This window comes from Columba livia, chromosome 1, assembly GCF_036013475.1.
Source record: "Columba livia isolate bColLiv1 breed racing homer chromosome 1, bColLiv1.pat.W.v2, whole genome shotgun sequence".
Classification (NCBI taxonomy): Eukaryota; Metazoa; Chordata; class Aves; order Columbiformes; family Columbidae; genus Columba; species Columba livia.
Window position 1 is genome coordinate 146,894,850 of NC_088602.1, and position 18,070 is coordinate 146,912,919.

At 39.3% G+C, this 18,070-nt stretch overlaps 1 protein-coding gene across 9 annotated transcripts in view; it reads left to right on the forward strand.

Moving 5' to 3' along the window:
• Positions 1-18,070, forward strand: part of ADIPOR2 (adiponectin receptor 2) — a 48,616-nt gene that overhangs the window by 10,691 nt on the left and 19,855 nt on the right. For all 9 annotated transcript variants that reach the window (XM_065036103.1, XM_065036044.1, XM_065036084.1 and 6 more), the window contains exon 2: positions 14,850-15,085. In XM_065036103.1, coding sequence (XP_064892175.1) covers positions 14,918-15,085 — 168 coding nt within the window. In that variant the 5' untranslated portion in view covers positions 14,850-14,917. The remainder of the gene's footprint in view (positions 1-14,849; positions 15,086-18,070) is intronic.

Sequence of the window (18,070 nt, forward strand, 5' to 3'; positions counted from 1 at the left end):
TGTGGCTGTTGGTGTGTTTTGGTTTTTTGTTGTTTTTTCTCATTTTTTTTGGTTGGTGTTGTGTTTTTTTTGTTTATTTGTTTTTATTTTTTTTTTTTTTCTTCTCCGTGGGCTTGTGTTGTATTTGTTTTGGATTGAGACTTTTTGGTTTTGTTTTGTTTTTAAGTTTTTTCTTAAACCTTTGTTCTTACTGTTCTGACTTTGGCAGTGGAAATCAATGACATCAAATTACTGTGTGACAGTTTAAACACTTCATGGAGGAAGGTAAAAATCATAGTCAGTGGTTAATCGATTTCATCTAATCTGTATGTAAGAATCGAAATTGGAGCACACTGAGTGTTTTAATTTCCTTGAGTCTCTGGAACAAGGTGAATCATTCCATTGAGACTTGGAATTCCAGAATAGCTATAACATGAACCAGGCTGGGTCAAACCAGAAATCCCTCTGTCTCAGGATCTTGCCTTCATTGTGGAGCTGCTGCTTAAGCTTCTGCCTTGTGAGACTCTCAGATCACCCTCTTGTGTGTAACCCAGGCAGGCTGTGTGATATCCACCAAGTCTGCCTCCAAGCCATACTGCAGAAACATCTTTTATGTTGTCATCCTGCACTTGCTCTTTTTTCTTGCCCTCGTGTCCCACCCATGCACAAAGTGACAAGACTTCCTGCCTGAAGCTGAGAAACCAAGAAGCTTTGGGCTGGCTTGTGCTTAGCAGATCTGTGTTTCCCTGGGGGCGAGTGGATGGGTAGTTTGAGAGTGGTGCTATGGGTATGTTCATGGGACAGATCACTTGATGTGTCTCCCTGCTGCAATATGAAATCCTGATGTGGGTATGCCAAATACGCCAGCTTGTCACGTCTCTCATTGAGGCTTTGACTGTGCTTTGTCCCTAACCGTGCCAAGTACTTTGTCCCTATACCCTTTGAGTCTGAAGCCCCGCCAAGTTATAGGACCACCTATGGGTCCCAGACAAGCTGACTGTTCAGTGGAGAAGGAACAAACTTGGCAAATAAGATTCTGACAGCTATAGGGTTTTTTTCCCTGGTCCTCTTATAAAAAGTCTCTGCCCAGAGCATGTCAGGGTTGTACTTACTGTTGTCTTGGATGCCTTTGGGGAATTGTTGGCATTGTTAGCGTGCTTTGCCTGGTATCCCTGAGAAGTTTTCCGGTTTGACGCTCATCATTTTCTGTGGGGTTTTTCATTTTCTGTCTCATAATCTGTTTTCAGTTTGTGTGGGTGTTTTGTTTTTTTGTTTGCTTGTTGGTGGTTTTTTTTGTTTTCTTCTTTTTAAACCCTGTCCTTCCTCAGAGAGGACTTTCAAGGTTTTAGTAAGGATGCCTATCCCCTAAATAAGAAAATAGCTTCTAATCATGAATATTCAAGCAATATGTGATAGCCAGTATTTAGGGTCTTCTAGAGCTAGAGGTGATGTCATGTGCTCAACACTCCTTGATGTATTTATCCTGTGCGTTTGTCCATTTTCCCTGTGAAAGTTCCAAAGTATGCCTATTTGCTGTGTCAAGAACAACTTCTTTCTGTGTTTGAGGTTGCCATCTGCTAACTCTGTGGCTCTATCTTTGCTGACAGGTGATGCTTGGTATTTTCACTTTCTTGTTGTTGATTTGGGTGGTGATGGTGTTGTAGACATGAAGATTGTGAAACCTTGTGCTGTGTTGAAATCTTACTGCAATTTTGAGTGGTCAGCTGTGGTATTTAATAAAACTTTCTTTGCCATTGCAAAGCAAACCTTTTATCAGATAATTAATAAATGTGTAAAATGTGCTATAAAACATTTGAACTATTACTACTAGCACATCATAAAAATAGATATCTGGTTTTATATTTCATAAATGCAGGGCTTGTGTCATTTCATACGCTTGTTTCCTTAACTACAACTGCTTGTTGTGTACATAGGTCAGCACTTACTTGCTCATCTGGGCAGGTCAGTTATCCTCCAAGGTTTTACTTCTTTTGTGTTCTAACGTACTAAATTCACAATACTGATTATTGACTTTTCTTAGGACTTACAGATCTGTCAGTGTCTACTTTTTTTCTGAAAGCACGCATGTCGCTACCGTGCTGTCAATACTGGCAGAACCTTTAAAGTTTTTCTTAATAGTGTACCTGAGGATTTTAGAAGTAGATAAGGCCATGTTTATTCTGTTTACATCTGACACCTGTATAGTTCTCAGCTAGGTTTCCAAGTACATCTTTGGCATACAGATTAGTGGTTGGCTCCTATGCATAGCGTTCAGTCTTTGTGGAGAAGCTTGGCCTGCATTTTCTCAGTATTGATGATAGCTGTCTGTGTACATCAGGTGGATCTGAAGAGCTCTGTTGTGTCTTAGTCACAGCCATGGACGTCGTAGTTCGTCTTTGCATCAAAATGACACTAGATAGCTTATTTTTTCTTACAGAAAGAGAATAAACTTATACTAGAATGAGATCCCTTGTTTGCTAACTCCATTGACAGCAGGTGTTGTGTCACCACAAGGTATTTTTTTTTTTATTTTCAGAATAGTTTATCTGAGTAGTTATTAATGTATTAACACCCCTTACAGATGCAACTAGGCTACAGTAAGAGTACCTTCAGTGAGTATTTGAAAACTGGGACAAATAACTATTCAGTAGTTTGCTGACCTAGTTCTTGCTCTCTGCTTGTGTTCCTCCTGTCTGGGCCCTTGTCCAGGAAAAAACCCAAATTCCTACCCTTCCTATGCTTAAAACTGGGGATGCTTATCAACTTAGCCATGCTTTCTTCTGTTCTTAGGGTTTCTCAAAGAAATCAAGTGTCTTCTATGATGTCTAGAACTTATTTCTGCAAAATACAAAGTGCAGATAGCAACTGCTTAGCTCACTGTTTTTTGTGTTTAGGTGCTATTGTAGGAGTGTATGTACATGTATGAAAGGCCCTTTGGTACAAAACAACATTGACCGGGTCATCCTGGCACAAAGAGTTCCCTCTGGGGAAAGAATGTATTAAAAGTTCAGATGGCCCATTTGGTTGCTTTTCCTGGAGCTGTTTCAGGCTTTGTTATTATATTGTAATTTTCCTCTAACACTTTAAAGGCTAACAATGCTCTTCAGAGTTGCAAAATGGGAGAAGGAATGGAGGACTCCATCCACATTATTACATTCTTGCTTATGGGCAAAGAGGAAACACTGCTCGTGTATATGTGTCTGTGTATATAAAAATAATGTGTCAGTAAAGCCAAGAATATATTGTTAGTATAATGAAAATCTTAACAGTCTGACTCAATCATTAGCCTAGATTTAACTCTTAACAAAAAGAATATTGCATTAGAGTACTTGCATACTGGAAAATGTTGCCAAACGCACCTAAAATTGTAATATGCGCACTTTTTTGTTTCTGTCCCTTCTCCTGGAGTTACTTAAACTTTTCCATTGCTCCTCTGGGTCTTTAGGTAAGGAACTTTGGGCTACTGGAGAGTATAACAAGAGGTTGTCAGCCTCAGGACTCCTTTGTTGGGAGAAGTATGATGTTAGTGTTGCCTATTTCTTCATCTTCTATGATCCACTTGTGGTTTTTTTTTTTTTAATATGTTTGCTAACATGCTTTTATGCCTTTTTTCATTCTTCATTGGTCTACAGCTCCAGGTTTTGTCTGAGTTTACTATCTATGGTGCCCTTTACGTATGTTAGTTACTCTGTCTTTGTTACCCCTAAAGTCAGGTTTGTTTGGCCCTGTGCCTATGTTTTTTTTTAACTGACCATCAGTGAGTTATTTATAGCTGTGGGATCTCTAGTGGCAAACCTGTGCCCTGTCTCTTCCCATGCCTGTACTGCTCTCTCTGCTTTTCAGGGCCTCTGCTGTTACATTAGGTCCATATTTCCTGACATCATTGTAAATACCTCTTTCCCTAGAGGATAACTGGAGGTTATATCACACCAAGGTAAACAGTAGTAAAATAAATTAGACATAGACATCTAGTCAATTAGAGAAGCTGCTGTTACAGCTAAACCAAGTAAAAGGCAGGTCAAGAAGAGATCAGAGAGAGCAAGCCTGGCAACGCTCAGTCTTGCCTTGTGGCCCAGTACGGAGATGGCCTACTGCTAGCACTGGTAGTGCTGTGTTACAGGGCTGCATGGTTATGATTTCTCCCGTTGGATGATTTAAATTGCTGCCTATCACTCACAAGTCCAGGAAGAGTGCTGCAAACCCTCCTCTGATTCGAGGCTTCCAAGCAGGACCAAGTAAAGGATCCTGGAGGCATCCGCTCTTTTCCTTCCTTTGCCTTGTGGTGACCTATGTAGTTCTGAGGGTAGCCAGTAACACTTTATTGTGTTATATAGTCATCATTACTTAGTATAAGTTCTTCATATAGTAGTGTTTTTGTTTATGAATTTTATAGCTATAGTAAATGCTGTATTCTATGCATCATAAAGGCAAACTGGATGTCTGACTCCAGCTTCTTCTGTTTTGTGTGAAATTAGAGTTTTATTTCTCTTTTGTAACAAGGTATTTTTATAAGTGTAAATATAGTGTCCATTTCCTTTGAGGAATTTTTTGCTTAATCTCCCATTGTCACTATCTTCTGTTGTGAGTTATCTACTGTAAATAGATTGACATAACAAAATAATTTTTGTTTTCCTTTAATGGTGCTGACTGTCATTCATTCAATGTTCCATTCATTCAATGAGCCAGTCCTCATTTTACTAAACAAGCAGGGTAGCTCTGTTGTCAAAGGGTGGATTGCAATTATGTGCTTTGAAGTAGGGACAGTATTTTTTTTAACTGAAGGTATATAGAAATGAAGTGCTCGTCATTGCCACAGCTCACAGCATTTTGTGTGTGTGTATTTGGGGGGCTCTTTTGGTTTTGGGTGGGTGTTTTTTTTTTTTTTTTTTTTTTTTTTGGAGTTTGAAGAGGCATGGATCACACACCCCCATGCCCCCCTCTCCACACCCAGGTATCTGAATGCATCAATAAGTAACACTAAGTCACGCAAAACATCTAATGTGTATATTCCTGAAATGATTCCTGGTTACTTGAAAATGAATTTGGAGCATGTTTATGATTTTAAACTGTTTCAAACTTAAAATTACACTAACATAGCTGTGCTGATTGGACTGCAGGCTGCAGCTATACTAGCAAAAACCTCTGAGGGGAACACAGTTATACTAGCAAAAAGTGTTATGCCAAGGTGGTAAAACAGACCACAGCAAGATGAGTCTTTATGTGAGCGTCTTGGTCTGGGTCCTGTAGACATGTTTTGAATTTAAACTACATCCTTACTCAAAGGGCTTACATTTATACAGATAATAATTTTGTTTCTTAGAATTTTAGCTGTAACAGAGTATCAAAATTTGACTCTGGGTGTTTTGATATATCTCCACAGTTATAGTACAGGAGAAAGTAAAATATTAACTTAACATTTCTACTTTTGAATTACCTCAGTGATGTATTGCAATATCGGTGTCCTTGGCCTTGTTTCAGAATTTGAGATGACTTCAAATAATGTTACCAGGAAATAAATGTCTATCCAAAAGAGTGGCACTAAATGTTAGAGGACACTAAAAGTTCACTTCAGATTATTTCTTAACTTTCAACAATTACTATATTTTAAAACACAAATTATTCTCTGGCTATTGCATTAAGGAAGTTAAGATATGAAATTAATAGGTAGCTTTACCTGATCTTATTTGCATAGAATTTTAGCCATATGACTAAATTTGCTTCTGACTGACATAAATTAGGTGCAGTCTAGTTACAGTAGTTCTGCCTCTTTTGCTTGAGTTTTGGTGGTTAAGAATCTGAAAAAGATGCTGCACAGCTTTTTTGATCTTAGACTAATGATGCTGTGGGTGTGCATGTTGGTTATTCCTACAATGTTCTTGTAACGTTTTTGCTACAGAAAAGTAGCAAATTTTTAGACTTGTCTGACTTGTGGCGAAACAAAGTCATTGTTTTTGAGGAGAAAATGTATGCTGTTTTCAACTGAAGAAATACCATTGAGTGTAAGTAAAGCAGTGAGTTTTCTTTGTTCTTATTTTTCACAAATATAGGAATGCAAACATACTTTGTAGACCAAATCTGACAGCCACAAAATAAAACACTGATGAGCAAGCTTGCAACGTCATGAATAACCTTATCAAGATTATCAGCAAAACTAGAGTAAGTGCTTTCAAAAACTGGGAAGAGCGGTCAGCTTTCTGCAGCCAGCTTTTGAGATCCTGACCACTGTATTAAAATCAGTAATCCTGGTAAGGTGTCTGGTTTGCTGTGCCAGGTGTGGTCTGCAGCTGGTCAACAGGACATAATAAAGGCTGTGGTATGTACAGACACGACAATTAGAGGCTTGGGCCAACAGATAACTGTCAGTCCCTAACAGGTTAGGAAAATGCTGCCTATAAAATACGTAAAGAATTAAAATCTTGGGTGCGTGGGGTCCTCCCCTTTCTGTCATGTTGTTCACACTGCTTCTCTGAAGGTGTGTTGTGGTTTAAGCTGGGCGAGCAGTATGACAGCTGCTTGCTCACCTCCTCCCTCACCACCCCCCCCAACAGGGGAGAGAATCAAAAGGGAAGGGAGAAACTTGGGTTGAGATAACACAGTTTAATAAAATAACAAAATACTAATACACTACTAGTAAATATATATATATAAATAAAACAAATAAAAGGTACTCAAGGCAATTCCTTATGAACTCTGTCCACAATGGAGCAGTCAGTCCCAGCTTGCCACACCTGGTCCTAAAGCTGATCCCAGAGAGAGAAAAAGGGAGGAAAAAGGCAGAGGAGCCCAAAGGCTTCTGCAAAATAGCAAAAGGACTAAATGTCCTGACCGAACCTGTCCCTGCTCGATAGCAAGAGTCAACACAGAGAAAACAGAAGAGCCAACTGGAAAGCCCCACTCATCTGGAGCATGATGCTAATGGAATGGAATACTCTCATTGATCAGTCTGGATGTCAGTCAAGCTCTGCCCCATTTGTGCCCCCCTTCCTCCATGCCTCACACCTGTAAGCAAGGTGCTCAAAATGTCCTTGGCGCTCAAACCAGAGCAATTGAAAACATTAACTCTGAGCTGGGGTGTTATCTGCTTGTTCTCAAACTAAGTCCAAATAATGAGTGTGCTAGTGATGAAAGTTTTCTAACTGCGTGAAGATAATCAACCCATTTTCAGTCAAACCAGCACAGGGTGTATTGAGCCACTTCAGTTTGCTGGTTTGATAGAAGACAATTATCTCATTCTCCTCCCCGGGTTAGCATTTCTCCAGACCGCCCCTGGGAATGGGTTGTGTCAAACACCAGAGTGCCTTGAGGGGTCAGGCAGCAATGAGAAGTGGGGCTGTTTGCTCACCCAGGAAAGAGGGGGCTGCTCCCTTGTGGCAGCAGCCAGCCCTTAAATCTGCACAGTGATAGCATCTAAGTAAAGAGGTATCCAAGCACACCATAAGAAGCACTGAAGGCAACTGTCTTAAATGCTTTCTTGCTTGAAGTTTGCAGGCCAAAATGTGTGTATTCCTCTTTGGTTTTACGAACGAGGTGGTAGTGTTTGTTTTTTGTACAGTTGCTTCAGCCCTTGGGGCATTTTCTTGAGTTATAAAAGGTCTCACTTGAGTTTCTAGAGAGATCCAAACCCATGCTTCCTAGGGGGAGAGTGGTGTGTTTGCCTTGGTAGAGGAATGTTTTGCTCTTTAGTTTGCTGCTCTTGATCTTTGTGCCATTTACATTCTCACACAAATGTGTGTGTGTTTTTTTTTGTGCTTTTGATGTTTTTTTGGTTTGTTTTTGTCTTTTTCACTCAACAGTTCTTCTGTGAATCTGATGTCTTTAAGGCAGTAGTTAAAAGGATATATTCTAAATTTTCACTGAAGAGGAGAGTAATGTCTAATTTCAGTCTTTCACTTCAGACAGTCTGTGATCCAAAGTGTTACTAACAAAAACCAACTGCATCTTTTTATTGTTGGCAACTGTGAAGTAAGTTGGTGTGAGCTAGTAGCATGCCATAGAAATAAAATCATGAAAGAGCACAAAATTGGAACATTTCTCACTTGGAGAAGCAGAACCATTTACTGAAAAATGAACAAAAAACAACTTTTCCAGGTCGGGGTTGTGGATTTTTGTGGAACGTGATGTGAAAAGAATTTCTGTTCCTTGTTTTGTGCTGGTTTTGTGACAATTGTCTTGGTTTTGGTTTATTGAAGAGTAGAACTAATTCACAGCAGTCATCCAGTCTGTAACAACGGGACATTGTGCGTTGGGGGTGGGCCAACTGCTGACATAACACTTAACCCAGTTACAAAACTGAGGTTCAATTTGCAGTACAAATTGGACAAATGTTGTAACAATGTAATGGGATCCTCTGAAATGGAAGCATTTCGTTAATGGAGGCAGGCTGCTGGCTTGTTCCTTTTCTTTGGATCCAAACGCATCAGAATGTGCTTGATTGTTTGCCTCTGCAGCCTGCTGTGAAATAGCTGAGGCTGAAGTGTCCAGTGACAGTTTAGAAGTTACAAAGGCAGCTTTTTGGCCACTGACCCTCTGCGGGAGTCTAATCTTTGTTTTGTAGATGTCTCTTTATCTAGGGAAATTACATCTAAGAGAAGAGGTGCTGGATTGCTTTCTCATTGTTCCACATTGTTCAAGATGACTTCCAAAGAATTTTTACAGCCTGATTCATACTCTTCCTTTAGGGTACTTTGAGAAAACAAGGTTTTCTGTGATTTTCCTCCTTCCCCTCTTCATTCATACCCTTCTTTGCTTTGGTTTTGACAGTAGTTTTAGAGAATATTTGGAATATTGCTATGGATTTTTAACTCTTTCATTCAAAAAGGCAGCTCAATCACTGAACTACTGGAAAAAGGTAAACATCCCTTATTTCAAGTTATATTATTAAATCTTTCAGCATTACTGTTTGTTTAACTTTTTAGCTTGTGGTCTTCCAACTTAGTGGCAATTCACAAATCTACTTAAAGTGTATGGTTTTCTTATCTCTTCTGCTTTACATATAATGAAAAAAATCAGCCGACCAGTGGGTACCCCATATAATTAAAAAGTGACCCAGTATGGGTTAGCTAGGCCACATGTACGGGTGATACTCAACAGCTGTCTTAACTCATGTGACACAGTGCTTACTGTCTGACTCCCTCTTTCCCTTACCCAAACTGCATATGTCTGCCTTGTGTTGGCGCTGGTGCTTGCCCAATTTCTCCAGTAAATGGATCAGGGTGTCATGTAGGCAGAAAGTCAAAGAGCTGCCTCTCCCCTCAACCAACCCAAAGCACAAAACCCAACACCTTACCAACAGCTCACTGCTGATGAACTCAGTTGAGTACCAGTACTGGTGCTAGGGAATAAGGGAACCAGATGGGTGATAGGGTGATGCCACTGTCACCTGAGAATAATTCAAGCTTTTGTGTGATGTTAATGAACACTGTTGGTGTTATTATACCGTTTGGGAGGGACTGCTTGTGACAGAACCTCTCTACCATAAGATAGTAGAAATACAATGTCAAGAAAGCTATGTTTTGTTTTGTATACCTTATTTTGGTCAAGGTAGCCAGAGTCAACTATTTTGTAGGCAAAAATTCCCCTCCATTGATCTATATAAGCTTTCTTAGCACAAACAATCTGCCCATGGGTTGTACTGGAAGTACCTTGCCATTTGTACCTGTGCTAGTAGTTACGGAAGTGGATTGTGCCTATTCTGTTACTAAGGCCTAGTCTAAGCAACTTTGGATTCAGTAGTGATTTTCAACTGGTAGGTGGTTTACTGTTCAATCAGCTTTGTCATTTTACTGGCATGGATGTAGTTAGCCAAGTAGTAATGCAGTTGTAGCAGTGAGGGTACATGGACACAGGCAAGGCAAAGTTTGTAGATTGAGGTAGTATCTCTTACAAGGCTTTTCAGGCACTTGCACCCTTCATTAAACATTAAAGAATGTTCTGAGAAATAATGTAGCCTGAAATTTTCATTATGGCCTTTTGTTCTTTTGATAACTGAGCTCTATGAGGGAGAATGAGCTAATTTTATGAAGACTTGTCCAGCGTGTATACAATGCCTATGTTAGTAAATGGGATGCTTAGAAGAGGATTAGCAAGGAAAGAGCATACAGTGAATGCCAGTGCCTTCCTGAACAGGAACCTTTCTATCAGAAAGGCTGTTGGTCAATGAGAGGGGAGTGGAGGGGGATGCCGTTTTCATTCTTCTAGATACCAGCTACAGACAGAACAAAATAGCTTTGAAGGGATCATTCTTGTGCTTCTTACAGAGAGCGCTACTGGGAATAGCTGGATGCTGGAGAGATTGCTTTGCCTAGGAATAGTGGGAGGTAGTCTGACCATCTGTGACTCTGTTTCATCCTAAAAAGAGAGTTACAGGTCTCTTAAATTTAACTACAAACACTACTCTTAGCATGCTTTCTTTGCTTTGCTGCCACGTGGCATTGCCTAGCTTGGGTAGAAAACCAGTTGTCATGCCAGGTGAATTGTGGGAGGTTAGAAGGGCTGTATTGCTTCTCCTGGAGAATTTCCAGGAAGATCTTACAAAGAATAGTAGCATCATCCTGTGGTGCCTAAGTTTGTGTAAATACTTTTACCTTGTCATCTTAAGGAGCAAACCAGTGTCCTATATGTGCTCTGTAATTGTGGATGTTGACTCCTCCGACACTGCACAATGGTGCTGAACTGCTGAAATATTTTTGCCTTCTGATTATGTTTTCGGAAATACTATGAGTATTTGTCTACAGACTGGAACAGGCACTGATTCTCCTTGCGGTGGGGTTGACTTCTTCTGAACTGAGTGGAGTGACCAGTTGGGAGTGATGACCACTTCGGCTATACAGGTTGTGTGGTGGCAGTAGCATATTAAGTCAACTAATGGAGTGCTTCATTTTGTGTTTATAGGCTGTGTTTAGCCTTTCTAAAAGCTAATTTAGCCTTTAGAAGTTTTCTATTTTAAAAATAAAACCCAATAAACCAAACTCTGTAGTTGCTTTTCTCCGCTGATTTTAAACACAACAGGAACTGACCAATTGATCTAGATGCTGATACTATGCTTATTATATCTGAAATCATTAAGTAGATTTAAAGTTGTACATCACAACTTCCTCTTTAAATCTAAGCTAGTTTTAATGAAAGCTTTTAGTTTGTATGCTGCAAAAAAGTGAAGGGACTTAAATATAAGATTTATAATCTCAGTGAAACCCAAAACAGTGTCTTCCAAGACCACAAGTGTTCTATAGCTTTCAGTTTTCCAGTTTTTGTTTTCAGGAACTGCCTAGTCTTAGAGACAGAATGGGCAATAAGTCTCTTAGTTCACAACGTTTCAACCATTGTCTTCTGGCTAGATGCTACTGACCATACTTCCTATTTTCTTACGAAAAGGTCATCCTAGTCATTCAAACCCTTCACGGAACTGTGGCATCATAGAAACTTTATAATAGAAATTAAAGACAGTCTGTGTCTTCTCTGTTCGTAATCTCAGGCTGCTTTCTTTCACATGTGAACGAATAGTTTTGGCTGTTAGTACTTTTCTGCTGGTAATGCCATGTTCCATTCAGGCATGTGGTTTTGGCTTTTGTAGAACATTTTTAAAAAGGACTAAAAACCAATAGTGATGCTTTTGGACTGTCTTTTGGCTTGCTTACCTTTGTATGCTCAGTAGGGGCAAACAGCCCTAAAAGGATCCTGCGTGAAGGGCAATATGGGAACATCTTCGTTCATTGAACAATTCTGCTGTGATGCCAAGAAACAAACACTTCAGTTTGTGCAGAGCTCTGAAGTTCAACTCTGCTGCTGAATGCAAATCTCACTTGCTGGAGGTGAAAGGCATCTGTTTTTAGCCTTAGTGATTACTTGGCAGCAAGTGCTAGTGAAGTAAATCTTCAAGGCCTCATTTAAGAAGTCTCTTGGCATTCTTGTATTAGAAGAACCTTTTGCAAGCGTCTTGGCCAAGTGTGGTTAAGCGTGTTGTGATGGTTATTACCATATCTCTTTGAGCATTGCTCCCACAATGTCACAGAGGTGATGTAAGGATGTGCACTGAGGCAATATAGCAGGTAATGCAGCACAGAATGGCAATTCTATTGCTAAATGCTGGTGGAAGGAAAAACTAGTAAAACTTGCTGGTTAAATATCTAATGCAGACTGAACAATCTGTGAAAATATCTATGGCTATTTCAGCTAACTACCTGTTGGAAATGTGTGGAATATCAGGTAGGGGTGCGTAGATGTGTGTTTGTAACCCTTGTTTACAAACAGCTGCTCTGGTTACTTGCATTTGTTTGGTTTTAGCTACAGCTTTAAATTGGTACAGTGTACTGTACTGAAATTAGTCTCTTATAAGTTGCCTTTTAAATGACAACACCAAATAAGTTTAAAATTAGACTATAGTTCTTGTTGCATATACTTTTCTTTTTCCCTAGATCAGTTTTGCCAAATGGCAATGTGATGTTGTCTTCTTGTTTCTTGCATAAAAATAGAACTGTGAATTGACTGCTTGAAATATGACAAAAACAGTCAAGATTTCAGTTGTTCTGTGGGTTTCTAAATATTTGTTCTTGATCTTAAAATCCACTTGCTCAAGTTCCTCATAGGGCTTCCTGTGTGATTAAACCTTGCCTTAATTCTCATGAGGTGATAGTCCTGTGGCTCTAGTGTTTACCAAGTAAACAGCTGCAGCCATTTTAGATGTTATTCTCAGATGGAGGTTACTGACCCTATAGTGGAGTTAGCAGGAAGGTGGGCAAACCATCTGCTCTGCTGTCATATTGCAAACTTACCTTCCTGGGTGATTAAGGCAATGTGCCATACTGAACTCAGACAACTGAGGTATCATTTGGTTCTGCAAAGTCTGTTACCTGCTCATCAGCAGCTCTCTCCTTTGGGGACTGCCGGGCACCTGAGGGGATATAATATTACCAACCGCTGCAGCAAAATTATCTGTAGCACATTTGTCAGAGCTGAGAATTATCTTTTAGTGATCATGTGTAAATGAGATTAGTCCCTGAAAGGCAGGAGTACATTATTTATTGGCTTTTTGGAGGTGATATTTTATTACACAACTGCCAATATCAATCCCCCATCTTACATTTTTAATTTGCCCTCCTACATTAAGACAATTTCAGCATCTTTTATTGGGCACTAAAATTCCAATCTAATTATGTATCCTGGCAAGTTAAAAGTTGTTAGATGGGTTATCTTAATGTTATGTGTTAGTCACATCCAAGTACTTAAGATGCTACAGTAATAGAATGACACCAAGTGATTAGTACAAAATGAATATATTCTCATTCAAAGAGATTCTGAAGCCTTAGCTAAGCACCGAGTCATTCCAGTGGTTTCTGGCACTCTGATTTCCAAGTGCTCTGGCTGTTGTGCCTCCCAAGGCAACCAGTGTCAATCAGGTATCTCTTGGCTGGCTATTGAAGTGACCACCACACAATGATGTACAAGCAACGTGGTTTAACCCCAGCCAGCAACAAAGTGGCAAGCAGCCATTCATTCGCTCCCCACTGTAGAATGGACGAGAGAATCAGAAGAGTAAAAGGAAGAAAACTGGTGGGTTGAGATAAAGACAGTTTAATAGGGAAAGCAAAAGCTGCACACACAAGCAAAGCAAAACAAGGAATTCATTCACCACTTCCCATGGGCAGACAGGTGTTCAGCCATCTCCAGGAAAACAGGGCTCCATTGTGCATAATGGTTACTTGGGAAGACAAACACCATCACTCTGAACATCCCCTGCCTTCCTTCTTCCCCCACAATACATACTGAGGTTGACATCCTATGGTATGGAATATCCCTTTGGACAGTTTGAATCAGCTGTCTTGCCTGTGCCCCTTCCCAGCTTCTTGAGCACCTGCAATCTTTTGGCTGAAAAGTCCTTGACTTGATACAAGCATGGCTTGGCAACAGCTAAAACATCAGTGTGTTATCAACATTCTTCTCATACTGAATCCAAAACACAGCACTATATCAGGTACTGGGAAGAAAATTAACTATCCCACCTGAAATCAGGACAAGGTACCAAATAATACTCTTGGATGAGGGCTCTGATATAACAGGTTGTCATTACTTAAATTTTCAGAAAATTACCCGATCTTTAGCATCTTGAGTAAAATTTACCCCAAATCCTTTCTGTAGCGTTTCATGTGTAAAATATAGTTACTTTTCTGAGTAGAAAGCATGGGTTTTGGTTTTTGGGGGGAATTATCTGTTTCTGATTGCTGTGATGGAATGAATGGTGTTTAAATTTCTCTGGTCTAATTCCTTATACAAGTAAAGGCACAGACCCATTCCTGGCAGTGATTGTGAACATGTTAATTTAAGCAAGGAAAACATAATAACCATGTGTACTAGTGCCCTCCTTGCAGTTTGTCTGAAGTTAGTTGCTGCTTGAGCTCTGCTTGCTTGTTGCTACCAACTAGTACTTGGTGTCCTAGTTTTGATGAAACCTATCCCAGATGATTGAGCTTGGGTATGAGCTTCATACCCACAAAAAGCTGATAATTATAGAGTGCCTATGATAAGCAGTTTATTTGTAAATAGTATTATCAGCCCAGTGTTTGCAACATTATAAAAATAATAATTTATAAAAACATCAGCGTACTTTTGTGAGTTTACTGTTTATGGAGCTTACTTTCTATCGTCTTTAAAAGTTGAGTTTAACTTGTGTTAGGATACGAAAGTATTAGTGGTCACAAGATGTAAATTCTTTGTCCATCAGTGTAGAAATCTGTATAATTGATCCTGTGGGAGTCTGGGCACATATAAAGGCAGTTGTCATAGCTGTTTGGTAGCTTTTAAGCATGTTATTCTTCCAGCCAACTCTTACACTCTTATTTTTCACTTCAGTTTAGTTATGCAAACTGTTTGTCTTTCAGAGCCGACACATAATCAGCCAAACTGAACCAAGAGAAAGCAGAATATTTGAGAAGGCTGCCAGCATCTCATGAATGAACTAACGCAACTCGATAATGCTGGTTCTCCAGAGCCAGGTCTACGACTCAGAAAAGGACACATGTCTGACACTGCAACAATACAGGCAGCCTTTGAAGAGGACAGCTCTGAGCAGAGGCTTCTTCTAGTGGAGCCACCCTTGTCTTCTGACCAGGATAATGTAAGTTATATGATTATCTATTGGTTTTGCTTGGGAAAATGAGTTTTGATATAAGTGCTTTGGTGCTTGAGGTGAGTTCCAGAAATGTGAACCATGAGCCTACGGCCTCTTTCTGCCTGCTGAATAATTGTAAAAAAACCCAAAAAAAACAAAACAAAAAAACCAGGAAGATGTCAGAAATATTCGTTTGAATGTGTGGGAACTTAAGTGACAAGACGGGGCATAAGTTTAAGTTTATCAGCTTTGTGGTTTTTATTCCCTCCTCAAAGAAATGGGATTCATAATGGTTTGTTCTGTGCTGAGATTATGTTAATACCAAAGCTTTTTATTCTGTAATTTCAAATTAATCATAAGTAAAAGTAGTTGACTCTGGCTGAATGTAGTCTGAACCTTGGCTAATTACTGTTGTTTTAGAGATTAGAACAGAAAAATCTGTTTGCAAGCATTCCTGTTGGAAGAATGGCCATACTGAATTAGACCAAACCTCTATAGTGTGCAATATCCTACCTCAAACAGTAGCCAGTTGCAGACTCATAAGGAAGAGTACAGGGATTGGGAAGCATGTTGTGTTACTTCCTTAGGACACTCTCCCAGCCTTTAGTGATTGGTGGCTCACAGATTTCCTGAGCCAGTGGCAACGTTTTTGAATTTTCAGTGCATGTTCTGCACAGTCACAATATCCTGTGGAAAGGAATTCCACAGCTTAATTATGTGTTGTATGAAGGTAATGTCCAAGCATTGGACAAAAGTACCTTCTGGTTAGAGAGTTTCAGAACTGTAATTAATGCTTCTCCCAAGATATATACAGATGGGTATCATCACAGTTAAGTGGACGAGGCGTTCATCTTAAGCTCACTATTAAATTTATCATGGCTTAATGAGTTTACTGTATCAACTCAGTTGCAGCAACTGTGTGGTTTTCGCCAGGAGCAAAACATGCCGATGAGACTTAATGTAGCCTTCAGTGCAGAAGAGACGGGCTGTTGGTGTAATTGCATTTGCCACAGATTCTGGGTGTGGGTATGGACCACTATTGTGGTTCAGCTGACATGAGAACCTGTCTTTATTAGTTAGAGCCCTTGTGGAATTTAGTTTTAAGTCTCGTTGTAATGAGAAGTCAGAACAGATATTAATGGCTAATAAGCCAAGCCAATGCACTGGAAGTTGTACGCTCCTGTAACTTCTATAGGGCATTCTCAGTATCATGGTAATAGGAAATACAGTAGGGTCTGGGAAGTCATAAAGCATGCATGTAAGTTGCAAAGTGTTAGCCAATAGCTGAATTTGCTAAGGTTAAAACCAAGAAAAGTTGAGTTGATATTTTGAATGCACACACATTTATCTGACAGCGTTTGGGATCATATTTTTTTGAAGGCCATTTTCATTCTTGTCTCTGACTTTCCTGGTTGAATAATGTTAGTTGCCTGTTGCCTGAAGATGGAATAGCCCAAAGTAAAAGCCCATGACTGATTATGACCTATAATTCTTTCTGTACCTTTGCTTAGTTAAATAGAAATTATTTGGATGAGTCAAAGTTATTAATTTTAGAATTTTGGAAATGAAATGGTTAAAGTACTCTTATTCTCTCTTCTGTTTGTTTTTTCTGGCATTCTTAGCATGTGTTAATATTTTCTTGTTTGTTTGCTTTCATCCTTATGACAAAAGTATGTGTTTCTTTTACTTTGGCTCACTGCAAATATTTAGCTTTCTTGTATTTGTCTTCTCTTTTTCCCAGTCTCTTAAAAAGCTGCCACAGAAATTTGGTTTTGCCATTTGGGCCTTGCTGTTCTGTCTCAAACTGCATCACTTTCTCTGCATTATATGGCCTCCTGCTTGTTTGACCTTTTTTCAGCCTAAACATTTATTGCTGCGATATCTTTACTTTTTTTTTTTTTCTTTTCTTCTTAAAAGGCTGAATAATTGATGCTTCAGATGGAGCATCCCAAAATGCTCTGCTGACAAAAGTACCAATATTGTCTTGCCAAATGGCCTTTATTATATGGCATACTGCAGTATTCTAAATAATCTGAAAAAAAACCATTATGCTATGTATCTTCCTCTGTCTTGTATAAGCCTCAGCAAAGCTGTTACTCAAATGCCAGCTAGGATTCACTTTTTTGCTCTACTATACATTCTGGCTATGTGCAGCTGCCTCAGTAGAAATGACTTAGTAGTTCAAAAGCATGTTTTTTCCTCTGGTTTTGAAGAAAGTCTTGTTTAGATAACAGTAATTTGCTCTTCTGTAGGTGGCAATAGTACTTGGGCACACAAGCTAAACATAGGCTTATAAAAGGACTCCAAGTGGTGCCAGCTCTGTTAGTATTTCTAGTGGCTAAATGCAACCACGTTGAAGCTGATGATAATGATTAAGGAAGTATTATTTTGGAGAAGGAAAGTAGATGGGAGCTGTCTTGATGGTAGAACAAACACGATCATTTAATATGCTTTTAAATGCTTCTGCTTATGACAAGCTAATTGTATTAACTTTCTTGGACATTGTAATATAGGTATATTCTAATAGATACTATACTTCCCCAAAATTTACTGGGCCTAAGACTTGAGGTATTAGTTAAAAAAGAAAAAAAAAAAAAGCCTGTATTTTATCCTGTGATAATATTACATTGCTTAGTTGTCCTGTTGCCTATTAGCCTATTTATGTTATTGCAGTTCCTTTATTTATATAACATCTGCCCCAGACTCTGCCTTAGAAGATTCCTTTTCCTTTGCCTACTTGCATACCCACTTTCTGCTCCACCTGTAGGAGGAAGCATTCTGAACTCTTTAGTAGTAGTAGTTGCTTTTGATGAATTATTTTAATAGTATTTCCTAAGGAGGTGTGTGGAAGTATACTATTGTTCAGAATTATTTTCCATCTACCCCACAACTTGCATTATATGCTATTTTTTTTGGTTTGTTTTTGTTTTGTTTTTTAAATGAGGCCTTTGTCCCTAGCACTAGTAACCTGCCTGGGTGGTTGCATTGAAG